General features: G+C 44.5%; 1 protein-coding gene across 1 annotated transcript in view; it reads left to right on the top strand.

Annotated features, from left to right (window-relative positions):
* Positions 1 to 3,657: 3,657 nt before the first annotated feature.
* The window catches only part of NRG3 (neuregulin 3), a 428,576-nt gene continuing 416,869 nt past the window's right edge, over positions 3,658 to 15,364 (top strand). The window contains exon 1 of the mRNA XM_055721141.1: positions 3,658 to 5,425. Within this exon, the coding sequence (XP_055577116.1) occupies positions 4,732 to 5,425 (694 nt within the window). The 5' untranslated portion in view covers positions 3,658 to 4,731. The remainder of the gene's footprint in view (positions 5,426 to 15,364) is intronic.

Here is a 15,364-nt window from a genome sequence, read left to right as displayed (position 1 = left end):
CATAACACCCTGCGTAAAAATACAAGGAGGAATACTTAGGGCTCTGCATTATGCACAGGTATATGGTCGAAGTGTCTTGACAACATGGTAGCTGAATAAAGCTTAGTCTGTTTGTCTTGCCTAATGGCTATTTTAGCAATCAGAGTGGGAAAGAATACTTTAGTTCTGAGCACTGGTTAATGGGATCAGTGGAAAGCTACCCACATGTTTCACAGGTGACAAGGAAGAGAGTTACATGCCAACAGACAAAAAGCAAGGTTTTCCCTGACTCTGAACCAACGCTTTGTGACATGAATGTTGTAGCTGAGCTAGGGATAAAAGCTAGGAGGAAGAATGAAGTAAAGATTATTCAAATGTCATAGTTTGGGAAAATACGCCAGCAGCATAACACCTATTGATATAACCAGCCTAAATTCCAGCATCCTTTGTGAAATTCTGTTTTGTTTGCCACATCCAATTGCCAAACTGCCAGAAAACAGCAAGTGTGATGGATGCTGGAGGAACTCACAATTCTGAGAGATTGTTTAAGCTATCAGAGGCTGATTGCACCATAAAGCAAAGTAACTGTAGAGGTTTCATTGCTCATAGCTTCAGACAATATTTACCTGAATTAACAATGAATGTCTTCAGATATTTTGTAAAGTTGGGGAGGAAAGAAAGGCTTTTGAGAACTGTGTGTGTATGTGGGACTGGAAAACATGCATCTCACATGCATATTGTTTTGGTGCTGAAATGGACATGGCTCCAAAAGGGTCTTATTTTCCAATTTTTAATTTCTGCTTCTTTTGTTGGCTATTCTGAGGATAGTGATCCTGAGATGTCTAGGTTTAATTCCATGATAACAGTTAAAGCAAATCTAACTTCTTTAACTCATTTATTACATTTCCCTATTTGAAGACTCTGTGGCTGTATGTGGTTACTCTGTATGGATGCACGTGTGAAGCTGGTCAGGAACAGCACCCTTGTAGCAGAACCATCAGCTTTGGCATACCCACTGCACAGGCAAAACATCACCGCCCTGTGATAAACAAAGTAATATATGCATAAACAGTATATCTGTTATGTGTGTGTCACAGCGGCCACTAAAAAAATACCGTTTCTGACTCCACCGCAGAGAAATAATTTTATTTAGTCCCAGTCACAGATGTCCTCAAAGAGATACTAAGGATTTCTTTGCATATTATGAAGAAAAGTAAGTATAAAAAAAAATGAATTATATGTTGTTTTCTGATCATGATAAACACATACTTCCAGAAAAAGCAAGAGCTGGGCTATGATACAGAATGAGTAGGAAGAAATGCAAGTGAAATTTACCAAATACCTACGTAAATTAGAATTAATGCACTGAACAGATTCAGTTTAACAAGAGTGGGCTGATTTGAGAAACAGATTATGATTTGAATATTAATTTTTGAGGACAGAGAGATAATCTAGAAGCATTCAGAGACTGTGGTTTTTTTACACATCATAACATTTTAACTCATGACTTCATTATTACAGGAAAAGATTTCCATACATTGTCTGCACTCAGGTGTCTATCTAGGTGCAAGGCATGTTTTTTTTTTTAAACTGAAGTATAACCTATTTGAAATACATTTGCGTTTACTGTGGGGTTAAGGGAAAGCTACACTGAGCTTCCTGTATCAAGATCTATGCCATTTCATATTTTTAGACCAAAGAACATTCTACAGAGATGATAATAGTCAATGGTAAGATCTTCATTAACTTACCATGGTAATACCTGGTTTTAGGTAATTCACTTAAGTGAGGCATATTGAAAGCATTCCATAATCAATTTCAAGAATAGTTCGTCAGCCCTCAATGATAAGAATGGGAAATTGTAAGAAAAGAAGCCTGAAAATCATTACTTGTAATACAGGAAGTCTTTCAATATTAAACAATTAAATGACTACACTTGAGAGTCATCTTAATGGTATCACATCCTGATGTCTTCCATTAGAACCATTACAAAATTTAGGAGCTGACAGCTTGAAAATCTTATTGGGGGGAAGAATTGCTGTTGAGACAGATGAAACACTGAAAGACAATAGGACATGGTCATGAGAAAAATAAAAGCTCTCTTGTCTTGTGAGGGCTGTAAACCATTTTTGTTGTGTTCTTTTCTTCAAGAAGCATGTACAAACTTCTTGAGAATGAATACAAAAAATGATTCATACCCAGCTTAGTGAACAGCAATACAGCTGCAGAAGAGGCAAGAGCTAAACGACATTGTACGGCAACACAAAGCCCAGAGCAGGACAAAGGTATGCACAGTTTGCAAGGAAGGTGAGGACTGTGCAGGGCAGGCACTCATGACTGAAAGCACCTGGTTCTAGAGTTCCATAAGAAATCCTGGACTCCATAAAATCAGTGACAAAGCCTCCCTGGATTCCCAAGACTTCCCAGTCTTGCTCATTCACTTGCTTTACTGGGCATACATTTGTGTACTCGGCAATGCTCATGTGGTTGTTCCTAAATGCTTTCTCCTAATTCTTTTGCCTGTTTGTCAAAGGAGTAGAAACCCATATATTCATGTTTTCCAATGCCAAAGTGCTTTTTTTTTTTTATGAGGAAGTGTTTAAATGATACGTGATTACCTGATAAACCACTTCCACAGATTTTCTTCGTAGCTGTTAGCATAGACATATCTTAGAGAAGCTGCCAAACTCCAGTTGCATTGGTCCAGGTGACAATAGTCTAGATGTCTAGTTAATGTAATTTTGATATTATATTATAAATGCCATTAACATTCGTTCTGAAGAAAAAATCAAGCAGATATGTTTCAGTTGCAATATTTTATTTTCTATAATTGACTGTGTATATACAGAACAAATGTATTTCACAGTTTGTTTCCAACTTTTCTGCTCAATTTTTCTGTATAAATATTAATATACTTTTAAATACGTGACTAAGGAAATTATACGTCAATACCAGGAAATGACACCAATGAGATAACAGTTCAGAAGCAGGGTGAAAAACATCTCTACATTTATAATTTTAGAGACCATTTTCTATAATTTTGAAAATGGTGATAAAACCATCTTTTGGTATGCTGCTGTTAACTCTTCAGTGACCACCCTAGCTGTTGAAATGTTTGTCCATTAAGTGAATGGAAAGCACACGCTGTTGACCACATTGAACTTGGAGTTCAACTCTGGAGCAGATCAGAAAGCTGGAGTAGTTTCAATACCAAAACTTGGTCTGGCCACATCCCGACAGCTGCAGCCTCAATACGTGCCTGTGCCATCGCTTTCCCCCGGCTGCTGCAAAGGACCATCTTTTCGTTGCAGGTGGTTTTTGTTCTCCTTTAGGAAATCCCTTCTAGAAACAACAGCAACAAAATGCTGCTTATTGTTAGTTACCAGATAGCATTAGCGTCGGAAAACATCTTCTCGTCCTGAGCCCCGTTTTTTCTCCGGGAATCCTCTCCAAAGGTGTCTCCACCTCCCTCCTGCACACGCACACCCCTCGCCGCTCCCTCCACACATGTCTTTTTTGACATAGAGCAGCAGCCTATTGGATTGCTACCACAGGATGGGTTCAGGCGATCCCCGCTCACCCCACCCACCCGTCCCTTTCTTTTTTCTTTTTCTTTTCGTTCCTTTCCTTCCTTTCCTAGGCTCCACTTGCCGTAGCATGCACCCTCCCGAGGGGTTTGCCTGGATCATTTATTTATCTTGTGCGCATTAAGAAACCACCATTAGGCTTTGGTGGGAGGCGCCTTACTTTCTGCGCGCTAGCCTGCCTCCCTTGCGCTGCGATAGGAATACACAATTGAACAGAAGCTGCAAGCTTGGCAGGAGCTGCCTTCCGCGTGCCTATTTATTTGCCGGATCCGTATTTTTTTTTGCCGACTGGGTCACTGCCGCCGTCCCACCCCCCTCTCCAGGGCTTCATCTTAATTTTTTTGGGTGTGTGTGGATTTGTTTAATTTTTCTTTTTTTTCCGTGAACCCTCGCCGGAGTTTTGATGTCGGGCCGGACTTAGCGCGGCCGCGGAGGAGCTGCGCGGAGCTGTACCCCCTTGCCCCCGGGCCCCGCCCGCGGATCGGCCTCCCTGGCCCGGCGCCGGCCGCGGGTTGGCCGCGGGGCCGCGGAGTGGCGGGTGCGCTGCGCCGCGCCGCCGCCTCCCCGCGGAGCAGCCGAGGGATGCTGCTGCGCCGCGGCCGGGCATAGGCAGGAGCCGAGCGGGCGGGGGAGGGAGCGCAGGGAAGGCAGGCAGGCAGGCAAGAAAGACGGAAAGAAAAGATCCCCCAGCTCCCAGGGGAGAGGAAACCAGAGGAGAGGCGAGAAGGAGCGCGAATGTGAAGGAATGTGCCTGCCCGCCGCCGGAGCCGCACGCTTGGGATAAAAAAAAAATAAATCCAGGAGGCTGATTCTTGCGACTTATAACGCGGAGGAAAAAAAAAAAAAAAACAAGCCAGAAAAAGAAAAGAAAAACCTGAGAGCGGAGGGAGAAGAAGGAGAGCGAAGAGGCAGAAGCGGGCAGCGCAAGAGGAGGGCGCCCGGCGGATGGCGTGGCCGTCCCGCTGACTCCGCGGCCGCGGGAGGCTGCGCGGGGCATGCCATGCCGGCGGCGTGACTGAGCGGGACGCTCCCGCCGCCCGCTCCGCTGCGCCGCGCTCCCCTCCGCCCCGCTCCGCTCTCCTCCGCCCCCCTCCGCCGCATGCCGCCGGCAGCCGCGGCGCGCTGATGCCCCGGGGCCGCGGCGGCGCTGCGGACGGCCCCTAGGATGAGCGAGGGGGCTGCCGGCGCCGCGGCGCCCGGGGCGGCGGAGGCGGCAGCGGCGGGGGGCCCGGGCGGGGATGGGGCCGGGGGGCCGCCGCGGGAGCTGCGCTGCAGCGACTGCATCGTCTGGAACCGGCAGCAGACGTGGCTGTGCGTGGTGCCCCTCTTCATCGGTTTCATCGGCCTGGGGCTCAGCCTTATGCTGCTCAAGTGGATCGTGGTGGGCTCTGTCAAGGAGTACGTCCCCACCGAGCTGATGGACGCCAAGGGCGTGGGGCAGGACCCCTTCTTCCTCTCCAAGCCCACCGCCCCCCCCCGCGGCGCGGAGACCACCGCCGCCGCCACGCCGCGGCCGCCCAGCCGCGTCAGCCCCCGCCTCACCACGATGAGCCGGGCCCCCCCGCGGCCCCCCGGCACCCGCGGCCCGGCGCGGGGCGGCCCGCGGCCCACCGCGGCACGGCACCCCGCCGCGCCCCACACGGCGCCGCCCGCCAGCGGCCCCCCGGGCACCGCCGGCCGCGGCGCCCGCCCGCCGCCCGCCGCCCCCAGCACCCCGCCGCTGCCCGCCTGGCCCACTGCGGCACACGCTACCTCCTCCTACAAGATCTACGTCCACGACTCGGCGCCGTCCTGGACCTTGTCTCCCTTCCAGGAGTCGACCACCACCACGCCGGAGGCCAGCACGACCCCCAAAATCCGTAAGTACCGCCAGCCGCCCCGCGCCCTCGGGGCGCCGCACCGCCCGCGGCCGCCCGGCTCGGCCCGGGGAGGGCGCCCAGCGCCGCCGGGGCCGGGGCGATGCCGCCGCGTCGCGGGGAGACGCGGGGCTCCCGGGCGGCTGCTGCCCTGCGGGAGGCCGGAGAGCTGCGAAGTTTGCGCTGCTTTTCTCCACCACCACCACCACCCCCCCCGCCACCACCACCCCCGCTTGCATGTGTGTGTCCGTGTCCCCCCGGCAACTTCCCCGCTCGCGTGACGGATGATGAGGCAGGAGTAGCCATCCGAGGTGACTGGATCTCGCCGTGGTCTTTAGGGAAGATGCAGACACCACACACACACCCCCCCCGCGCCCCTTTCCCCTTCCAGGCTGGTCTGCGGAAGGTGTTTGGGAGGTGTCAGGGCGAGGGGGAGAGGAGGTGACCCCCCGGGCGGCGGGGAGAGTGGTCCTCGGGAGGAGCGGGGCGGCTTGTGCCAGTGCTTCTCTGCCGGTGCGGGGGTTTGGCTTTCCCACAGCCTCTCCCTCGAAATAGAAGAGCGCGGGCTGCGGAAGGATGCGCCCCCCGTCCCGGCGCCCGGCTTTTCGAAGAGCCGTCGCCAGCTCCCGCAGGAAGGAGCCCGGGGCGCCCCGCGAATATGCAGACGCAGCCAAGCGCTTTCCCGACTCCTGTGTGTAGCCACAGCACCGTCTTGCCGTAACTATTTTTTTTTTTTTTAAGCAGAGGAGGGGGCTAGTTCCCCGATTGATGCTCTGTGGCTGGCTCTTCCCACCCTCGCAGGCGCAAACCTAAGGATTTGGGCTAAATCCGAAAATTCGTTTGGTCTGGGTGCATCAACTTTCAGCCTCTCATAAAGGTTATCTAGGACAAGTGCAATCCGTGCCAAAAGAACATGTGCGTGGTGCTATTTAGTGAAATGCTCAATTATGCTGTATTATAGTCATCTTCTGCGTTTTCTTGGATGCAGTAGAGGAAATGGGAAGCTGGGTGTCCTCCATTAACTCTTACTTGCTTCTGCTAGGAACGTCAATTCAATTGAATGCTACCACCTGAATTGCTTTTACAGCCCAGGGCTCCCCTTTTGCATGCTAATGTAAGACTATTCTGCTAGAGGATTTTGTTAGAGAGTCATTTGAACTTTATTTTGTCCGTTAAATCTATTTGCTGATGAGCCCCGGGACAGAGAGTATATGCAGAGTGAACTGATCTTGTGAATTGACAAAATCGGGAGAAGAACAGCAAATTGGACGTGTGTGGGTGGGTGGGTGGGTGTGCAGGTGGCGGGTGGCTGGGAATGATTATGAATAAAACTTACCACTAAATCAGAAGAGCAAACAAGGCAGTAACTCGGTTCTGTGGTGTCTGCTACAGTAACAGAGAGCCGTCCCTGACAGGTGTGTCTGAGCCTGCTGGCTCTGGGGGTACAACCTGCAGAGGAAGGCAGGTGTTACCAGAAGGAAAATTTTCTGAACCCTGCCCGTTTGACTTAGGTGTAGGGAGTTACACTGGGCACCTTTAAAAAACAAAACAGCAAAGGCAGCCTGATTTTCACCCTGTGGCTCTGTTTCCAAGCCTTGTGTGAACCAGAATGTTATTACATGGTGTTTCAGACTGCTGTGACCTGTGTGTGTCTGAAATGCTGCCTGGGCTTGCCAAGTTGGGGTCTAAGTGCTGCCTTGCAATCTCTTCCTTTCTCCTGTTTCTGCCTTTTTGGGTATGTAAGAGAAACCCACAGCAATTTCCGCCCCTCTATGCTGTCTCCTTACAAGGTATAGAAGGCAAGAATATCCTGATTAATAAATAATGTTCAGCTGGCAGGACTCTCCTCTATGAAAGACACACAAAGGAAGAAGAAAACCCACAGTCTTGAAATGTTCCTGGCAGTTGCAGAGTCTCGTAACTATTATTTGTTTTAGGGAGACTGCTAGTACCTTTTACAGCAGGGTGTTTCCCCTCATTAAATACAGCTCAGTTATAGGATGAAATGCAAGAAGTGCAAATCCAGCAGAAATTGACCCTGTTTGGACACATTGATAGCAGAGATTATCATTAATGGAAGATTAAATAGATTACATAAAAAAGGATTTGAATTTGTAGGGCATGTGGAAATTTTTTTTCAGAGCCTACAGCTCTACTTTCCTGATATGTATAAAGCTCTACTTTCCTGATACATGTACGTATCTCTGAGGATACATGTAAAATTCTTGGGGGCTGGAGTAATCACTGGAGGGGAGGGGAGAGGGAGAAGAAATGCAATCTTTCTGCCTTGAACTGCTGACATGGTGTGACCCCAAAGCAAGTGTCTGCATCTGCCACTAACAGCTCTTGGGAAGAAAGGGATTTTTTTGAAACAAATTCATCCTCATTTCCCAGGTTGAGCTGCATGTTCCTTCTGTGCCCGTTGCTCCAGCTGCTATTGAAATGAAAGTCGTGGATCCCGTTGTATTGTGTGAATACAAATCTGACATGACAAATCTGATGCCCCAGCTTTCGAAACAGTGCACACCCTTGTGTGATCCTCTGGCTTGGCAAGGCACACGTGTCGGCAGGAGTCATAGGTTATTCAGCATTTCACAGCTCTTAAGAAAAGAAGCAGCTGTCTTTAGCTATAGTGGTGCGTGTTGCAGTTTATTTAATTGTTTTAATATGTTACAGTGGGCTCAAAACATGACTTAGGAAAATGGAAGGTAAATCGGGAGTTATTTTTCCAGAAAGCCGGATGATTGCCCACCTGAAGTAAATGTTGGTAAAGCCTTTTCTCTGTGTGTGTATTCATCTGAGGAGATGTTGTGAAATCTCTCTTTTTTTGTGGGTGTGCATAATGACAATAATTCTTGGTTGTGTTTCACTCAAAGTCAAGCTATCTGTTAGCTGTTTTGAAAGTTCTTGATGAAGATCCTTCAGGTTCTGACTAAGCAAAAGCCACTTACTCATCAAATCTCGCTCTGTGCCTTGTGCCTGCATGTGTTTCTCATGACCATGCACGGACTATGGCTTTTCAGCATGAGCCTCTTTATTCACTGCTGAACATAAAAATCAATCATTGATTTAGAAGGATGGTCCAGCCTGTAGATCAGAAAAATCAACCAACTGACTGGAACACACCAGTGAGGTTTTATTTTTATCAAGCCATTGGTTTCATTTCTGAAGAGTCATGCCCTGATTTTTCCAATATGCATTTTTCATGGTATTCTGGGTTCTTCAGTAATGTTATTATCTTTAAATTGAGATACTGTACTTATAAGAATTCCTGTGTGAATTCAGCTGTGAAATAGCACTGTGGTTTCTCTTGTGTTCATATGACCAAAGACTAATGCAGACAACCGAGGTCAGGCAGGTGGGGCTCAACTAATGCATAGTAACCGAGGAAAGAGATGTTACAGGACCCTTCATCGATATGTCTTGTGAAGTCCAGTTGCGACCTTTTTTTATGAGTCCAGACTGCAGCCTGCATTTACTTTGATTTCCTGCTAAAGATTTTCTCATCCAGTCGTTTGTCCTAGTCATGTCTGTGTCTGTTTGTTATGCACGACATGGGTTCAAGGAACAAGCATCTGGCAGATGAACTGTTACCAACACTGACATTTTGGTAAAACCTGTTTGTTTTATTTTGCACTGACTCAGATATCTTTTTCACATTAAGGATGGCACTTAGATGGAACTGCGGGGTTTTCACCAACTGGAGGGTGTTGTGGGAGGTGCCAAACCATAGTAAAACCAGACCTACTCTTCCCAGAGCTCTAAAACGTTCTGCCAACAAATGACATGTATCTGTGAACACTTTGCATTATGATCATGAGCTGTCATTGAAATCGAGGGGAGCACACATGACTGTAAAGCACGTGCCTTTAGCGTTGACTAAGATTAATATGTCAGTTATTTATCAATTTGTAAAGCATCAAAAGCTGTTGAATTGGAAAAAAAATACTGAAGCAAACAATGGGGAGTTCTAAAAGCATTTGCTTCTTCCTTATTCCCACTTACTTTCTATTCACATACCATGAGTCAGTGTACCACAGACATGATTAGATTTGTGTTTCCCATCTTAAACACTTGTCAACAGAAAGGCTACCGTCAAGATAAAAATAACAAATACGGAATTGTAGTCACACCACTAAAGTGGAAGTTACTGTAATGTTATTTTACTTTTCATATTTTACAGCTATAACTTGCTTCATCAGTTTCAGTTAAGTTGGATGACACTAGACTTCATTCCATTTTCCATTTATAATCCTCTTTACAGTTAGGGACTAGCACAGTTATCACTGAGTTCTTAAGGAATGTGGAATGTTTAAGTGAGTCTCACTCACAGATATGTACGCTGATTCTATTCAGCTGTACTTCCTCTCTGTTCCTTTTATTGAAGTGCTTGTTGGAATCCCATGACCTAGGAGAGCTTTCATAGCACTGGTGTGATGAGAGGAAGGGATGTGGCTGAGATTACTCCATGCTGCCTTTTAACCCTGAAGAAAATTCTTTTGGGGGCTGTAAGGATTCTCATTACATTGATTTAACTTGTGATCACTGGTGAAAGTAAAGCCTTGCATTTTATTTGGCATATTTTTTTAGCATCTATACAAGGACATTATGTGATATATTATATGTTGACAGCAGAATACCATTATTAAATTAAAGTATTGATTCACTGCAAAGTATTATGCTAAAGTAATGTCAGTGGTTTGTCTAAACCCACAGAAAATGGAAATTAAAAATTAAAGCAAAAGACCTGTCTCTATCTGCAGTATTGTGTCTAGTGTTGCGGTACATTTATCATCTGAGTCATTGCTTTGAAACCTCCTGCAAAGCCCAGTAAATACATGGATTGGTATGGATTTGGCTTTGACTTTATCTTTAAATTCTATAGCTCATGTGGCTTTCAGGAGGCACCTAAAGCACACTAGTGTTTGGTTTTGCTGATTTCTCCCATGACTTGTTTGGAAACAAACTGCACAAGGGAAGCGGCCCGTAAAATCATATGGGACTACCTGGTCACAATTATAAATAAGCAAATGACAACCAGAAACACTTGTATGCTTCCGAGCCTGGTGATGTGTTTTTGAGATTCTTTGTGGTTTGAACCAGTTTGCAATACTGCAGTCTTAACCGGGCACTTGTGCATGCATACACAAAACACAAGCAGGCACTTGTGCATTTGCCCAGTACCTGTCTTTGAGGAGGATCGGGCCCTCAAAGGCTGTAGTAACTTCAGCAGCAGGCTGTGCAGGAGTAACTTCAGCAGCAGGCTGTGCAGGACAGCTACTTTGCCTCTGGCCCTTCCTTCTGCAGCACAGTTCAGAAGAGAAACCCAGAGTTTTCATTGTAGCTAGCTGGACTGAATGCCAAGGTAAAGAGCAGCTTTTTTAATTTGGAAATCCCTTTCAGGTTCTGCTGTGTGGAAGGGATTTGTCCTTGCATAGCATATGTTGCATAGGCACTTTTTTTTTTTTTTTTTTTTTTTTTTTTGCATTGCAAGAGTAGACAAAACGGGCAAAAGACAACGAGTTACTTTGTGTTATGGAGATGATTTCTTACTGTAAGTCAGGGGTCCTCAAACCTTTTAACCAGGGGGCCGGCACGCGGATGCAGTGGCAGGCAGCCATCTGCGGCTGCTTGGTTTCCCCCCCCAACCCCCGGCGGGGGGGTCTGTAAATACCGGGGGCCGGATTGAGGACCCTGGGGGGTCATATCCAGCCCGTGGGCCGTAGTTTGAGGACCCCTGCTCTAAGGGACTTGGCTCTTTGATCTTTAGGGTGAGGGTTAGAAGTGCCCTTTAATATGGTGGCTGCATTCCAGATCAAACCAGGCTGTGTTTTCTCATTGCGCAAAACTAAATTTCCAGGGCGAACAGCTCCTAAACCCGCTTTCATACCTTTACCTTCCCCTACATACCTAATCTCAAGCCACTCTGCTGAGTAAAGTACATCTTCCGTGGAGGAAAGTAGCTCCCTCTGAGGGCTGAGCAGACGGGCTTGCCAGACGAGAGCAGTTCTGACCAGGACAAGGCAGAAGATGAGCATTCAAACGGCTTCTAGGTAACACACAGAGAAACAAGATGCACATAGATGGACAAGTGCTTTTTGAATGGGGTTTTACTTGTTATTGCACAGGTTTCTGGGGCCCTTTGGTAAAATGCATTCATGAGGAGAAAGATGAGTAAAGCAGCCATGAGGAAAATTAAAATGGCAACTGAATTTATAAATTTCAGTGTCCTTTTCACAGAAGAAATACCTAATTGGATCAACCCATCCTGGTGAAATTTGGTGATAGCAGGGGAAAATATATTTACTAAATGCTTATTACTGTTTAAATGTTTGCTTCTGAAACTTTATCAATATGCTCAATATTACTCTAATAATATTTTAAAATATAGATAAAATAAGTAAAACCTACTAAATTCTTCCAATGTTTCATCTTTTCTGTCCTCCAAGGGCAGTTTTTTTGTATTTCCAAAGCTGTGTTTCTCATGCAGCATGTTAACTAGGGGTATTCCATTACTTTCAGGTCCTTTTTACAACGTGTTACTCCTGATTTTTTTTTTTTGTGGTGTAGTTCTGGTAACTGCTGACTGCAAGAGACAAACTACTGTGCTTCAAACCTAATTCACTTTGTATCATGTTTAGCAGCTGATTTTTAAGTCCAAATTGATTTATGTTTTTTCCTCAGAGTATTTTGATTTTTTTATTTCTCCAAGAATTAAACCTTTGGGAAAAGCTCAGGTGGAATGGGAGAGGCTCACTCTCCAATAAAAACAGAACTGGGTAAAAAGAGAAAGGGAAACTTTGCTCTGAAATACTTGAAGAAATTTCTTCTTTAGTCCCTGTGAAATAAGCCCAAACTTGCAAAATCTCCTCTTTTTGCCTTAACATCCTCTCTTTGTTTGTTAGTTTTTGGTTTTACGGCCTTTCTTTCCCTTTTGAAATTTGAATTATTCTCTTGGCAATTCTAAGGGCCCTACAGGTGTGTCCCATCCCCCCCTGCCACTTCCATTTTACCCTCACAGGGAAGATGCACATCAGCAGTGCATAAACATTGGCAATGTGGTAGGTGCTCTTTGTAGAAAAAATAATTGATATTTTAATCTGTATGAAAAGACCTTTCACTGAGGCATTTTGTAACTTTGTTAGCAAAGAATTGAGGAAAAAATATCCTGATAGTATTCCAAGTAGAAGTGCTGCATTAAGTAGTTTAGGGTCATTGGGATTTATAATGAGATTAGTATGTGACCCAATTTTGCAAACATATAGGCCCAATACAGGGTGTGGGGGTGATGCCTTTGCACTTTTGTAGAGATAGGCATTGGCAGAATCAGGGTCAATTTATGTGAACATCTGTGTGATTAAATCTGTTACTGTGTCTTAAGATCACAGTGTGACTGCTTACAAAGCATGCCTGTGTATATACACATATATCAGCTTTAAAGTGCTGCTTTTTAAAAGATGTCAGCATTATTTAAATGTGCTTATTAGAAATGAGTTTCCGTTGGTACATTTTCTTTTTTTTGTGTGTGTGTGTCTTTAGCATTACCTTGAAAATTACACCATTATCCTGTTTATTCTTTGCCTGAAATGAGTTCTGTAGTAAAATCTTTGTGATTTGGGGAACTGTTGTTTCTTAGCTGTAGACTGTCACAAGACATGTGGGTCATTAATTTTTTTTTGTGTATCACTTTTAAATGATTTCCATACCTGATTTTTCTAAATTTTTTTTATTGTTCTGGAAAATAATACTTCTGGTTTTGCACATTTTTTTTTCCTTCTTTATTATTTCTTCAGCTAGATATATGCCAACACTGACTTCTTCCTAAAGCTTATTGATAGAAAATGCTTTCTAAAACATAAGAGATGGCGAGCTGTATTGTAAGATTTAGTTATTTTCTGAAACCAAAATTATGAAACTGTCTTCACATTGTCCACTTCACAGCATCATTACTGTTAAAATTCAAGATTCTAGTTCAGTAGGAACTCAGAATTGATTGCTGGTTGTTACCAGATAGAGGGGCTATAGCACTGTGTAACGGCAAACCATTAAATTAGTATTAACAGCAAATAGCCTGTTTTCCAGATCTGATTATTCTCAGTGATGTCAGAACTTGTAAAGCAAGCATTTGAGATAAGATGGGGTTGTTCCCTTGGAAGGGCTTTGGTGGTCTGGTTTTGCTGCAATGACAAGGGGTTTTTTCCTAAGATGGTTGGCAAGGAGGGTAGAAAATGCAGAAACCAGTATGCAGTTGCTGTGGTGCTTCTAAATGTAGCCAGGATTTTAACAAAAACAAAAGACTTGTATCAAAGTGTTGCTAACTTGCAAAATTGTGCTGCATTGTGCAAAGCTAATATTTACTTATGTCTCCCAGTTTAATGCATAACAAGATAGCATTTCTAGCAATGTGCTCAGAGTGGCTGAGAGTTGTAGACCCTCTCAGTGGCTCAGTAATACTGTTGAATATTAAAAAAAGATGTAGGGAATCTTTGTTTCCTCTCCCCTTGGTGAAGTACAGTACAGGTGGTCAGAAGGTTGCATTAAAATAGTGCTAAGCTGTCTCAGAAGTTTTGACTTGACATTGGTTGTATAATACTCGCTAAAAACAATCTATTCATTGTCTTCCAAAGGGGTGTGCTTTGTTAGTGTTTTTTTAAGAGTAGTGTTGTGTGGAGACTCATTTAATGTTCTTGTTCAATCTGTCAGTGAATTTACAAGAGAGATGCAGGGTTCTTGTTTGAAACTTAGAGATAAGCTGCACTGCAGTCGTATGGTGATTTTCCTGGCATTTAGCACTATGGAATATGAAGACTTTGTACTGCCAGGGTTTAGTGGGCAGTGGGTTCAAGAACTTAACTGAGGGGATTATTCTGATGAGTGTCCATGCTCCTGATTTAGAAGGGTAGAGGTACTTTAAAAATTATTTCATAAGTAGCTAAACCACATTAGTCTTTAGCCTGAAATGTGGCCCAGCTACATAAAGGTCATAGTGTTAAAGTTCAATCCTCTTTTTCTTTTTTTCTTTTTTCTTTTTTCTTTTCTTTTTTTTTTTTAAATTAATTAAAAACCCAAAATGCCCTGCATAAATACATACAACAATGACTTTTTCCTTAAGCAGTTTGGGTTTCTTTTCTTTTAGATTTCAATCTTTATTTATAACATATATTAATAGAGCATACTATACATTTCACAGGGTCAGCTGCTTATTTATAAGACTGTATCTCAGTGTAATAAAATTGATTGTAATTTGTTTTCATCGATCAGAAGGGTTAGTCAGAACAATACAGGTTGCAAACTAAAACAGTTTATAAATTATAGTATCTAACAGGTGAAAATACTCTTTGAATACCATTTCTGAGTTTATAACATCCAAACTTAAATTCACTGATTATCTCAAAGCAATTTAGAGATGATGCTACTAAACTGACACTGTGCACTTCTGCAACAGGTTTATTGTAGCACACATAGGCTCTCTTCCTACCAGAACTGCTGTTAGGAGGTTGTACCTTTGCCTCAGCTAACTACATTCTGAGCCATGAACATGATGACCTTGACGCTCATAATAATACTAAAAATAAGGCAGAAAATGCAACATGCATAGGATACTTCTAGGGTCATAGGATTTACAGTCCAAAGGCTCATTTGTGCTGGGGATGATGAACATTTGCTACTTGGTGACTGCTGTCACTTTGTCTTAGCATGGGAGGGTGGCGGATGGGCAGTGGAGATGGTGGGGTGAGCTGTACCCGTCCTGCACTTCTGCACAAGGAGCTCTTCAGAACTCTTTGGCCTGATCCAGGAAGACACAGTCTTTGCCTTGGCTCTGTCAGCATTAACTAGCCTGCCTTGTTCTCTACAAAAGCACAGAGGGAAAGAAGTGTTTCTAATACCTTTTCATATCTGGAGCACATTCATTACAGAGGCTTACTTAGTTCTAAATGAAAA

Source organism: Falco cherrug, chromosome 9, assembly GCF_023634085.1.
Source record: "Falco cherrug isolate bFalChe1 chromosome 9, bFalChe1.pri, whole genome shotgun sequence".
NCBI lineage: Eukaryota > Metazoa > Chordata > Aves > Falconiformes > Falconidae > Falco > Falco cherrug.
The sequence above is the reverse complement of the archived record's forward strand: the minus strand, read 5'-3'. Positions and strand labels throughout refer to the sequence as shown.